Source organism: Micromys minutus, assembly GCF_963924665.1.
Source record: "Micromys minutus genome assembly, chromosome: 1".
Taxonomy (NCBI): Eukaryota; Metazoa; Chordata; class Mammalia; order Rodentia; family Muridae; genus Micromys; species Micromys minutus.
Window position 1 is genome coordinate 225,688,288 of NC_137969.1, and position 12,717 is coordinate 225,701,004.

At 44.2% G+C, this 12,717-nt stretch overlaps 1 protein-coding gene across 5 annotated transcripts; it reads left to right on the forward strand.

The window, feature by feature from the left end:
• The first annotated feature begins 7,359 nt into the window (after nucleotides 1–7,359).
• Nucleotides 7,360–12,121, forward strand: SRSF5 (serine and arginine rich splicing factor 5). 5 transcript variants are annotated; one of them, XM_080936505.1, is made up of 8 exons: nucleotides 7,360–7,490; nucleotides 8,382–8,526; nucleotides 8,927–8,997; nucleotides 9,107–9,205; nucleotides 9,414–9,483; nucleotides 10,715–10,788; nucleotides 11,104–11,214; nucleotides 11,325–12,121. In XM_080936505.1, exons 2-8 carry the CDS (start codon nucleotides 8,401–8,403, stop codon nucleotides 11,584–11,586), a joined length of 813 nt encoding a protein of 270 aa, XP_080792631.1. In that variant the 5' UTR covers nucleotides 7,360–7,490; nucleotides 8,382–8,400; the 3' UTR covers nucleotides 11,587–12,121. The 5 variants fall into 5 exon arrangements, with proteins under 5 accessions (XP_080792631.1, XP_080792630.1, XP_080792633.1 ...); XM_080936504.1 differs by having other exon boundaries at nucleotides 7,370–7,494; XM_080936507.1 differs by having other exon boundaries at nucleotides 7,370–7,494; nucleotides 11,328–12,121.
• Nucleotides 12,122–12,717: the final 596 nt, after the last annotated feature.

The window sequence follows — 12,717 nt, forward strand, 5'->3', positions numbered from 1 at the left end:
CCGTGGGAAGGTGGGGAGGAAGTAACAGGTGATTGAGAGCTGATGAGTAAGGACCAAGGACCTGGCCTGGTGCCTGGGAAACTGTATTGGGGCAACTTCATGGGTTAAGAGAAGGTTTATTATTTTAAGCTCTAAAATGTAAGCTAAGCATATTTGAAAGGTTGGGATAAAGGAGGTTGTGGACAGGGCAGGACTGAAGACAAAGCAGTCAGGTGTGTGTCAAGAATCAAAGTCTTAGTCCAGCCTGGCAGTGTATGGCTGCGGGCAGAATACGACTGCAAGTCCTGCCCTGGGAGGCAGAGGAAGGGGAACTTGTACTATGGGCAAAATATGAATGGGGCCTGGGCTGTGTGAGAGCCTGTTTCAAATAAGAAGCTAGGGAGATGACTCAGCTTGTAAAAATGTTTGCTAAGTAAGTCTAACAAGCTGAGTTTGATTCCAGGACCCACAGTAGAAGGAAGAGAACCAACTTGAAAAGTTGTCCTCTGATCTTCTCGCATGCATGCTATGGCATATGTATGCTTATACACCCACCCACCCCCCCACACACACACACCCACTCCTCATCACTCCCTACACCCCCCACTCCCACTCCCATTCCTCATCACCCCCTACACCCCCACACCCACTCCCACTCCTCATCACCCCCTACACCCCCACTCCCACTCCTCATCACCCCCTACACCCCCACCCCCACTCCTCATCACCCCCTACACCCCCACACCCACTCCCACTCCTCATCACCCCCTACACCCCCACCCCCACTCCCACTCCTCATCACCCCCTACACCCCCACCCCCACTCCCACTCCTCATCACCCCCTACACCCCCACACCCACTCCCACTCCTCATCACCCCCTACACCCCCACTCCCACTCCTCATCACCCCCTACACCCCCACACCCACTCCCACTCCCCATCACCCCCACACCCACTCCCACTCCTCATCACCCCCTACACTCCCACTCCCACTCCTCATCACCCCCTACACCCCCACTCCCACTCCTCATCACCCCCACGCCCCCGCACACCACACACCCACACACTGTACATGTCATGCACATACACACACAAACACACTCCCCACCCCACACACATACATACACACCACTCATACCACACACATACATATACACATCATACACACATACACACACCACACACATACATACAGAACACACACACACACAAATAAAATTATTTTTTAAAAGCAACAGTAAACAAAACAGGGGTCTCAAGACCTGAGTTTAGCAATATACACCTGCAAGTCCAGCATTGTTGAGGCTAAATCCGGAAGATTAAGTTTAATAAAATTTTTCTATTCATTAAAAAAAAGAGAAACAAAACCTCTTCACACTTTGGGAGGATATTATACTGTTTAAGGCAGTCGAGCAGCAACAAGAAACAAGTATTTGCCCGGCAGCCTATTTCCCTTTTTGTATTGAAGCCGGAAGTACCCTGCTGGCTACTTTCCAAGGTGTCCTCTGATCACCCCACTTCCTGGTTTTTGCTGCCTGTATTTTACCCTCCAATGTTGGACTGGGGCTGAACTGTGTGCTTGGTAGATGGTAGAAGCTATGCGTTATGCATTGAATTGTGTTCTCACAAAATATGTGCTGAAATCCTAGCCTGTAGTACCACAGAATGTGACCTTATTTAGAAATAGGGTCATTATGGACAGAGGCAATTGGGTTCCAATATAGTCACTGGGTTGAATCCTGCTCCAACAAGTCTGGTGTACTTTTTAAAGGGGAGAGAAATTTAGACTACAAAGACAGACATTCAAAGAAGGAAGATTACATAGCAATACATGGAAAAGGTCAACCATTTGCTTGGATTGCTGAAATCTACAAGCCAGAAACATTAAAAATTGTCAACAAATGTCACCAACCAAGAAAAGGGAAGGGAAGGCCTTTCCCAGAGCTGTCAGAGGGGAAGGGCCCTCCAGTCACTGAGTTTTGACTTGTAGCCTCCAGAACTACTAATTATCTGTTGTTTGAAGCCACAGTGTTGGTGCCCTGGGAAAAGGAATATACTAAGTTATGGTGCATGAAGACTTTGTTCTTGAAATTAGAATATGGTTACTGTAGCTTCTATCTCAGATGCACTGTCTCCTAGGAAGCACCCCCTTTGGAGATCCACCTATGACACAGTGGAGACTCAGGTGGCTTACAGAAAGGCCCATGTGGAAGATAAGTGACTAACACTGGCCAGGAAGGACCGAGGTGAGGTATGTGAATATTTGGAGTGAGCCTGGAAGCAGATTTTACTGTAAGTTGGGAAATTGGGGGAAACACATCAAGCCAGAACTACCCAAGTCACCCCTGAGTTCCTGATTCAGAGGTAGAGGATCGAGATTGTAGAACAGCTGATGTGAGCAATCCAGGAGTGAACTAGACAATGCAAACCAAAGGCCTGACAGCTAATCAGGTGGCAGTTAACCCTGCAGGCCTGAGTTGAGATTCCAGAGTCTGGTTCTTCTGGGAAGGTAATCTGTATTTGGTATGTGTTGAAATGACTCTTTTTGTTTTTATAAAGAATTATTTATTTTATATATACATGAGTACACTGTAGCTATCTTCAGACACATCAGAAGAGGGCATCAGATTCCATTACAGATGGTTGTGAGCCACCATGTGATTGCTGGGAATTGAACTCGGGACCTGTGGAAGATCAGTAAGTGCTCTTAACTGCTGAGCCATCTCTCCAGCCCAAAATGACTCTTTTAAATTGGAGTAAAATATGGGGCAGGATAAGCAAAAGCAGGAATTGAAATTTGACAGAGTATCTGCTTAGCAGGCTGGAAGTTCTGGCTCTGATCCCTAGCATGGAACAAAACAAGTCAGAGGACTTGTGCCTGTAAACTCAGCACTCAAGAGGTAGAGGCAGGAGAATTCTGAATTCAAGGACAGAGTGGAGAGATGGTTCAGTCTTTAATGACTAGGTTCACAACCAAAATGTCAAGAGGTCATCCTTGAAACATTAGTGACAGGCTAGCCTGGGATACATGAGACCCTGTTTCTCAATCAGCTAATTAATCAAATGGCCTTGATTCATATAGAAAATTGACACCAAACACTATGCATGGCTCTGCAAAGAATTTGAGTTTTGTCAATAACTTCTGAATTAGTTGGAATTGCTGCTGTCCATCTCTGCTTAAGATGTTTTTTCTCATTTTCTTTACCTGTCTGTCTGTCTGTCTGTCTGCCTGCCTGCCTGCCTGCCTGCCTGCCTATCTATCTCTTATTTTATTTATTTATTTATTTTCTGAGACAGGGTTTCTCTGTGTAGTCTCAGCTGTCGTGGGACTCTCTCTGTAGAACAGGTTGGCCTCTAACTCAGAGATCCTCTTGCCTCTGCCTCCAGAATGCTGGGATTAAAGGCATTCACCACCTTGCCTGCTAGGAAGGTATTTTCAGGTTCCCTAATGCTAACCTCTGTTCTTCCTCTCTCTGCACAGTCTATGGTATCTCTCCTTCAGTTTTAGTCCTTTAGAGAGGCTCTGCTTATCTGAATTTCTGCCACCACCCAGACTTCTCTGGCTTTATCGATAAGGGCACTGAAAGTTTGTCAGTGCTGGGTTCTGTCTGGATTCCTGGGACCTTTTTTAGTGCATAGGTCATGTGGTCCCGTTGCTGCTTTTGTGCCAGGCCCTAGGAAATTGGGGAAGTCAGGAATAGGTATAGTTGGGCAGAAAGATTATTTTCTACTCTCAAACAGAGATCCTGAGACTGTAATGTTTTTAGCATGTGCTTTTGCATAGTGACTTAAGAGCTGGCAGCTGGCAGTATCAGGAGGACTGGGGAGGTGCTCAGGCACCCTGCACACAAGTTTTTATTTTTTCCTCAGTATTAAAGTTGTTCCCTATGACTGTCTTAACTGGGCCTCAGACAAACCAGAATGAGGAGACAAGACAAAGCCAGAAGATGAAGTTAGGCAGTTTACATGCTGTTTGAGTGTAACAGTTCTCTGAGCTCATCAGACCATTTAAATCAACATTTCTGCCAGTAGGAATCCAGGTGGCAGGATACTATAAACATAGCAAGAGTGATGTCATATGAGAACCATATTGACAGGTGGTTTGGTCACTGTGTGAACCCAGATGGAAGAACAGACGTGTGGGCTGCTGCAATGTGGCATGGCATGCAGTTACACAGTGTGCTGGTTAGTTCTTTTCCTCTTGACACAAACTGGCTTCATTTTGGAAGAGGAAGATGTTTCTGCCATCATATTGGGCTGTAGGCAAGTCTTTGGAGGTATTATTATGTTAATTAATAGTTGATATGGGAGGGTCTAGCCCCACTGTAGGCAGTGACACCCCAGGCAGGTGGTTCTGGGTTGTTTAAGAAAGAAGACTGAGCAAGGCGTTGGAAACAAGCCAGTGTACAACGAGAAGCCAATACTGGGTTACACCACTATTCTCTGAATATTTTCCAAACGACCTCCATTGTGACTGAGAAGTGTGCTCTACACAACTAAGTATTTTCAAATTTCCTGTATATGAATTCTTACAACTTTAACCTACAGGCGCACATTTTCCCAGATGAGTAATGGCCTCTGCTCCAGCTCTGACTTCTTTTCATGATGGACTGTGAACTGTAATAAGACTTTCCTTCCCAAGTTGGCTTTGGTTAGTGTTTTACTACATTAATAGAAAACAAAGGCACACAGTAAAATATCTTTAAAAAAAAACTATACTCTACAACAACAATAGTAAATTTATAGTCATTTATTTTAATTATCAAGTACTACACACTGTACAGTAGTACTGTGTGTTCTTTATGACTGGCTGAAGGGCAGTCTTGTTTACACTGGAGATCATTGCCACAAACACAGGAGAAATGCATTATGCTGAGATGCTATCCTGGCCACATTGTCAGTAGGCAATAGGAATTTTCAGCTCTGTTGTTTGATGTTTCCTGGGGCAAGAAAAAGAAACATCTTGCTACCTAGGGGAGAAGACATCAAAGAAAGAACCTACTCAGCTCCAGTTCGGTGACCCAGTGAGCTCGATTGGATTACTTACAGGGCCATGGGAGGGTCAAAAGCAGCCTACACTACCACTTACTACTAATCCAGCTTCAGAGGGGCTAGTGAGCTTTCCTTAGCCCTCAATGTAGGAGTATAAATAGGCCTTGATTCCCTGAGAGGCTTCTTGCAGGTGATCAACAGCTGCTCTGATTCAAGATGGGGAAGTCCAACCTGGAGAAAACAGTTTTTACCATAATCAGAGGGCTACCATGAATAATGTGATTTCCAATTTACAGGAACGAAATGTCTGTTGTATGACTCTAGAGACATTAGCATTTTAAATATCATCTAAGCATTTCTAATAATTAAAAAAAATCAGTATTTAACAAGTAAAAGATAGGCCATAGGGCGAACCTGAGTTAGAAACAGAATTAGTATCTGTCTCTCAACCCCTTCTCTCTTCCTCAGACAGGGTTTCATAATGTAGCTCTGGCGGACCCTGAACTCACTACATTTGTAGAACAGGCTAGCTACCTCCTTCCCCTGCTCCCAAACACTGGCATTAAAAACATGCCTATCCACCATGCCTGGCTACAGTAAGCTTTCTTATCAACTCCTTACAGCTTCAGGGAGGGTGTGACCTGATTTCTGGGGAGAGGGAGGCAGTTAGCAGGTTTGTGATGGACAATAAATGTTCTCTTAATCTCTGATCTCTGCATTTCTTTTTCTCTACTAAACACAAGTTGTTTGAATGTCTTTGGAAAGGATGCCCTTGCACCTAAAGAATGACATAAAAAAAATACTTATTCAAAAGCAGGTATATAGTTATTCCCTCTTCCCCAGGCATTTCTGGGATGATACAAAAGTTTTGTGTTGTGTACATGATTGTGTGTCTTTTTACATGTGTGTGGACTTGTGTGTGTGTGGGGGGGGGCAGAGGTTAAGGTTATTTGCCTTTCTCAGTTACTCTCCATCTCCTATATTAGGATTTTAAAAGTTATTTGTTCTGGTAGTCCAGATAGCTAGGACATCATGCTGGGGTTACAGGTGTGCTTCAAACTCCTGCCAAATCAGCATCCCTTTTAACTCCTAAGCACTCTCTAGTGAGCTCTTAAAAATTGTATTTAACAAATATATATTTTGTCTTAATTCCATCTTTAATTCCTCACACCGAAGATAGTTTTTTTTTTTAATGCTCCCATTGATGCTGTTTTTATTTGCTTAGTTAACTGAATAGACAAGCTTATCCCATGTGAATAAGGTCAGACCCAGGGTTGCTCTTCTCCTTCCTTAGCTACCAATTCATCTCTCTGTGACCCTAGCTGAAAATGTGTGACCTTATTCTAGGTACATCTCAAAATATAGATGTTGCTTTGGGTTACAGATAAAAACATTAAGGAGAAGTAGCTTTTTCACAACTGCTTTTTTTTTTTTTTTAATCGTCAACATTTCTAGACTTTCCAACCTCACTAGAAAGGCTGGATAAGTTATGGATGTGGGGGGAATGTGTATTACATTCACATTTACGCTGGAAGCACACATTCTATTTCTGAATAACTTTTGACTTTGATTTTTTTTTTTTTTTTTCCGTTGAGACTGGTTTCCCTGGCTGTCCTGTACTTTGTAGATCAGGCTGGTCTGGAACTTACAGAGACAGGCCTGCCTCAGGCTCCGGAGTGCTGGGATTAAAGGCACACGCCACTAGCACCTGCCTTAACGGTTGAGTCCTGGATCGTTTAGAAACAACTTGAAATCTTTTCCAGCTAGCTGAGCCCAAGACTGGCCTTAGGGATTCAATACACGGGCGTTTTTTTTTTTACCCACAGTCCCAATTTCATTATTTCATCACATAAAATCCATTAGCCAAAACCAATTCAGTTTCTTAGACTGATCAGAACCAAAGCCATAGCAGGGAAAGAGGAATTCACGTAATTGAGCCTCAGAGAACCCTCTTGTCTTGAAGCACATTGGTAACTTTGCAGAAGAGGGCCAAAAATTTTGGGCCCGTAATCCTATCCCATTGAAGGCGGGGCCAAGTGGATCTCTGAGCTCAAGGCTAGCCAGGGTTGCTTAGTGAGACACACTATGTAAGTGAATTTTTAAAAGAAACAGGTGTTTTTGAAAATCCTGGGCTCCTTTTACTTGGTCACTTTCAAGGGAAATAAGCAAATCTTTGGATACGTCTTTTCGGGGCGAACGTTTTTTTAACCATCGCCCTCTCACCACCCAGAGGCTACCCACAGCTTTCGCAGGGGGTCACCCTAAGGAAACCCCGCCCCGCTAGGACTTCCGGCTCCCCGGAAACTTCTGTTCTTGGCTCCAACTGGGCGGCACCCGAGCCTCTGGAGCCGCCCTGGAAGTGACGCAAAGGCGTTCCTTCCATTTTGTGCAACGTCCGAGCTGCTAAGTGCGTCAGTTGTGGAGAGACGTAGAGGAGTTGAGTTCGTGTGTAGGGAGGCAGACAGCTCCGTCGCAGACTACGGACCTCTCCGGGTCTCAGCCGTCAAAGACCCTGTCCGGTAGGTGAGTGGCTCGCTTTGAGGGCAAGGCTTCTCGGATCGAGGCTTCTTCATGGCCGCTCGGGTCGCGAGTGGCCGGGGCTTCGCTCTTTGCGGAGGACGGCGTCTAAGAGAGCGCAGTTGATTGAGGTGGGCGCTGGGGCACGTCTCCCTTTTGGTGTTGCTTGAGGGGACACAAGGCGGAAGGGCGGGCGTGGGGGAGGGCGTTTGTAGAGGGAAGCCGCGCGCCCCTCCCCGCCACCCTTAGGTGGTTCTTATCGGGTCCCATTTGCCTGTACGCCGGGAGCCGACCTTGCCCGGGTCCGCTAGGGTACCCTGTTAGCCTGCAGGCACGGCGCTCAGACCCCGGCTTGTCCGCGGTTGAGGACGGAGCTCGGCTCGCTCGCTCCTCCCCCCCCGCAGACTCGGCCGTCGCCATTTTGTGCTGCGAACGCGCCCGTCGCCGATTGCGCACGCTCGGTTGTGGCGTCGCGAGATTCCGGCTTGTGACGCGCGGGGAGGCCGCGACGCGGGCGCGGCCAGCTGCTATTGGACAAGGCCTTGTGGAGGGCGGGGCCGGCTTCACCCTCATTTTTTCGGCCTTTCCTTAACTGCGGCAGATGGGAGGCGGCCCGGGAGCCGGGGACGGAGCGCGGCTGCGCCGTTTAGAAAGGTGGCAAGTGGGCGTTGCGGTTGGTTGCCTTGTGGAATCTGGGGAGGGGGTCGTTTTTGGGAGTTGAATTTAACTTGAAACTTGAATGTGGGAGTCCTGAACGACTTAAGAGGCACAAGGCGACCGTGTTAGTAGAGTTGGTAAACGTATTTTAGGCTCTGTTTGACTGCTGGGCTTAACATTCCCCCCCCCCCCCGTACCATCTATGACGTTGTCTCGATTGAATTACTGCCTAACAGGAAACACTAGCAGCGCATCATGAGTGGCTGTCGAGTGTTCATTGGGAGACTAAATCCAGCAGCGAGGGAGAAAGATGTGGAAAGATTCTTCAAGGGTTACGGACGGATCAGAGATATTGATTTGAAAAGAGGTTTTGGTTTTGTGGTAAGTACTTCAAACTATTTATCTGTCGAGCTGTAGCTAACCTGGTGGTGGTGGCGGCGGCGGCACATGCCTTTAGTCTCTGGTGCTTGGGAGGCAGAGGCAGGCTGATCCGCCGAGAAACCCCGTCTCCAAAAAAAAAAAAAAAGACCAAAGTGGGTATGACTTTTGTGTTGGGCAATGATTTTAAACTCATTTGAGTCATGTGAAGTTGTTTTTCCAGACAGATGTTAGAATTAAAAGTATCTACTGGCTGGAGTTGATTCGCAGTCACCCCTAGATTAGGCTTTCTCGTAGATGAGTAAATTTTGGTATATCTTATCTGAACTTTTCCACGATCTTAGTATGCTGTAGACTACATGTCCAAAAGCTCTCTCCTGAATGTCTTACTACTACATTGTAGGAATTTGAGGACCCAAGGGATGCAGATGACGCCGTTTATGAGCTTGATGGGAAGGAGCTTTGCAGTGAACGGTAAGCATGGTTCATAACTAGTTCTCAGGGAAGTAGAGCAGACTGGACATTTGGAGTGTGTAAGTGCTCTTGAGTGTAGTGCATTAATGCATTTTCCACCTCTTTGTAGGGTTACTATCGAACACGCTCGGGCTCGGTCTCGAGGTGGAAGAGGTAGAGGACGATACTCCGACCGTTTTAGCAGTCGCAGACCCCGCAATGATAGACGGTATGTGGTTTGGCTATGGGGGTTTAGGGAAGGATCCGTTAGAACTAATGGTTCTCAGACTAGTTAAATCTCATTAGTCCATATGCTGAGAGCCCAGAAACTTGTTTGATGGAAGTGGCTGGAATCACCATTTTGGCTTAAGTTTGACATAAATCATTTGACATTGTGACATAGCATCTGATACTGAATACTTATTTTTTTCCTCCAGAAATGCCCCACCTGTAAGAACAGAAAATCGACTTATAGTTGAGAATTTATCCTCAAGAGTCAGCTGGCAGGTTTGTTGAAATACAGTTTTGAGATATTTTAATGTGGCATTTAAAAATGTTAATGGGTAGCTAATGTTTTATTAATATAACTTATTAAATGCTTTATCTTAAATTAATGGATTTAATTGAACTATAATTTTAAACTTTAGTTAAATGTAACTGGGGGATGTTTCAGATTTTAATATTAGTGATCAAATGTAAATGTTTTGAGGTTATTTTTCTCATGTTTTTAAAAATCAATTTTAACCAAATATTAAACCCTTTATTTGCCAGCCTATCTGTGTCGTTGGCCTTATGACGAGGAGTGCCTGTGGGTTATCCTAATCGTTGTCTTGGTCACTCTTGGTTGGGCCTGGTTGACTTTGCCAGTCAGCTCCTACAGTGATCAGTTGGCCACCTCTAGATCTGTGTTTGCCGGTCTAGACGTAATCGGTGCACTTACTTGAAGTGCCGGGTTGCAGCGATCCCAGAACGTTGATAACGTGATCTGATCCCTAAGTTGAGAGCTGTCTTCCTGTAACGCTTCCGAATAAGAGGTCCTGGTCGAAAGAGTTGAAAGATACGAAATTAGTTGGTCGTTGGAATCCTGATCGCAGTAAAGTGGTCCTTGGTAACTGCACACGAGTAAAACATGTCTGCATCGCCAGTAGTCTGCTAATAGGGAGGGCTGTGCGATTAAAGGCTTCCATCGATTGGGTAGTATCCTTCAAGTGGGTGGCGAAGAGCCAGTCGGGCCTATGTCATGAAGGTTTCTCCGACCGCTTAATGGTTTGCTGCTTGACTAGCCTAGGGAAATGTTAATAAAGGTAAAGTAAATTTTTTTAATGACATATGGGGCACAAAATAACTGGTGTCTTTGTAAATGTTGTTTTATTTTATTTTTTGTTTTTTAAATATAAAACTAGTCTTTAAAGGATGTACTGTTCCTTTTTGGTTTTTTTTTTTGTTGTTTGTTTTGTTTTTTGTTTGTTTTTCCCCCTTTTGTACTGAGCTCAGTTAGACTAATACTATAATGTTAAAAAAATTGCTATTTCCTCTAGCATTTTGCTTAAAAGCAATATGCTATTTGCTTATTTCGTGCCCTGGCATACTTTTTGAATTCTGATAGAATACAAGTGTGGTATATGCCATGTTTGTACTTTATCTAACAACTTCTCTTCCAGTAGTCTTGTTTATACCATGTGGTTGTTTGTGTGCCACTTTGCCCTTTCTCTCCTTAACATAATTGTCTTGTGTTAAGGATCTCAAAGATTTCATGAGACAAGCTGGGGAAGTAACCTTTGCGGATGCACATCGACCTAAACTAAATGAAGGGTGAGTATGTCCTGGAGTTTTTATTGTGGTATTGCTAGGATCTTAAATTTGCATGTGCTTGCTTTTGGTAGTTTGGAGAGAAAGGCTGTCACATGGTACTGTTGATGATACTGGCATTTAATAGGCAACATATTCCACAGTACATTGGAGAAGATCCCACAGTTGACTGCCTAAAACAGCAGTGCTGTGTATATCAGATAAGACTTACTCTGGTAACAGCAGGGAATAATCTTAAGCTTATCTTGATCTGTGTAGGCAGTCTACAAGGCTATTGGGTATATAACCTTAAAGAGATTTTTTTCCCCTTCATTTTAGGGTAGTTGAATTTGCCTCTTACGGTGACTTAAAGAATGCAATAGAGAAACTTTCTGGAAAGGAAATTAACGGGAGAAAAATCAAATTAATTGAAGGCAGCAAAAGGCACAGGTACTTTTTTGTTTATATTTTTTAAGCCTAAAGTCTTACTTGCTGGCTTTTAGAGCCCTGTCATACAGCTTTATTTTTTTTTCTCTTTGCTTTTTCCCATTTTGTCATAGCAGATCAAGAAGCAGGTCACGATCTCGAACCAGGAGTTCCTCTAGGTCCCGTAGCCGATCCCGTTCTCGAAGGAGCAAGTCTTACAGCCGATCAAGGAGCAGGAGCCGGAGCCGGAGCAAGTCCCGTTCTGGTAGTAGGTCTCCCGTGCCTGAGAAGAGCCAGAAACGTGGTTCTTCAAGTAGATCTAAATCTCCAGCGTCTGTGGATCGCCAGAGGTCCCGGTCCAGGTCCAGGTCCAGATCAGTTGACAGTGGCAATTAAACTGTAAATAACTTGCCCTGGGGGCCTTTTTTTTTTTTTTTTTTTTAAATTCCCAAACCATACTTGCTAAAAATTCTGGTAAGTATGTGCTTTTCTGTGGGGTGGGATTTGGAGGGGGTTGGGCTGGATTTCTTTGTAGATGTGGACCACCAAGGGGTTGTTGAAAACTAATTGTATTAAATGTCTTTTGATAAGCCTTCTGCTCACACTTTTGTGACTGTCTGAAGTATATAGTTTGTGTATATTGATAGAGCTCTTTTATAACTAAAGCATTTAATTTTTTGTACTAGAAAAAACTTTGGAATATTTTAGTTCATTGTTCAGATATGTTAACTCAAGATTAGTTTAATTACTCAATTAAACTAATGAATAGCTTTGGACACTTTAAAAGAGCTCTAAATTTGCTTGTATATAAAGGCTTAATTTGAGTTTTCCTTGTTAGGGTCAAGGGTGTCTTCTCGCCCATTAACAGCTGTAGATAGACATCAAAGCAGCTGTTTGTTATTGATAATAAATACTAAGTATTATAAAACTGCTTTTGGCCTGTTTTTCTCAAGAAGCCCTGTATTGTTTATTCTTCCACATTCTGTGCATTTTAAGTTAAAAAATACACATGTAGTACCATGTGGTGTGGTATGAGCTTTTAAAAGAATTTTTTTGCTATTTGAAGCTAGTGAAGGAGTCTGCAAGTGGGTGAAACCTGACAACCAAGTTGAGTGACAGTTACCTTGTATTCCTTCCATACTTTGCTTTCCTATTGCCACCTGACTTGAATTGCCATCACCAGACTTACCCTAAACAGGGCAGTAGTTTGGTAAACACATACTTAGATCCAGTGCATATTTTCTTGTCAGTTGGGATATCAGAGTTTATTTTATGTATATAGCTGTCCAGACACCAGAAGAGGGCATCAGATCCAATTACAGATGGGTGTGAACCATGTGGCAGCTGGGAATTGAGCTCAGGACCTTTAGAAGAGCAGCCTTAATTACTGAGCCATCTCTCCAGCCTTTTTAGACTTTTAAAGATGGTTTCTGTGTGTAGACCTGGTTGTCTGGAACTCATTTTGTGGACCTAGGGGATCTTTTCTTTTGATTGCTGAGATTATAGGTGTGTGCTACCACCGTCTGG

Excerpts from the sequence above, each read along its gene's own strand:
- SRSF5 (XM_080936505.1), top strand. The coding sequence starts at position 8,401 with ATGAGTGGCTGTCGAGTGTTCATTGGGAGACTAAATCCAGCAGCGAGG. Across the intron at positions 8,998-9,106 it reads AAGGAGCTTTGCAGTGAACG|GGTTACTATCGAACACGCTC; the intron begins GTAAGCATGGTT and ends ACCTCTTTGTAG. Across the intron at positions 9,484-10,714 it reads CCTCAAGAGTCAGCTGGCAG|GATCTCAAAGATTTCATGAG; the intron begins GTTTGTTGAAAT and ends TCTTGTGTTAAG.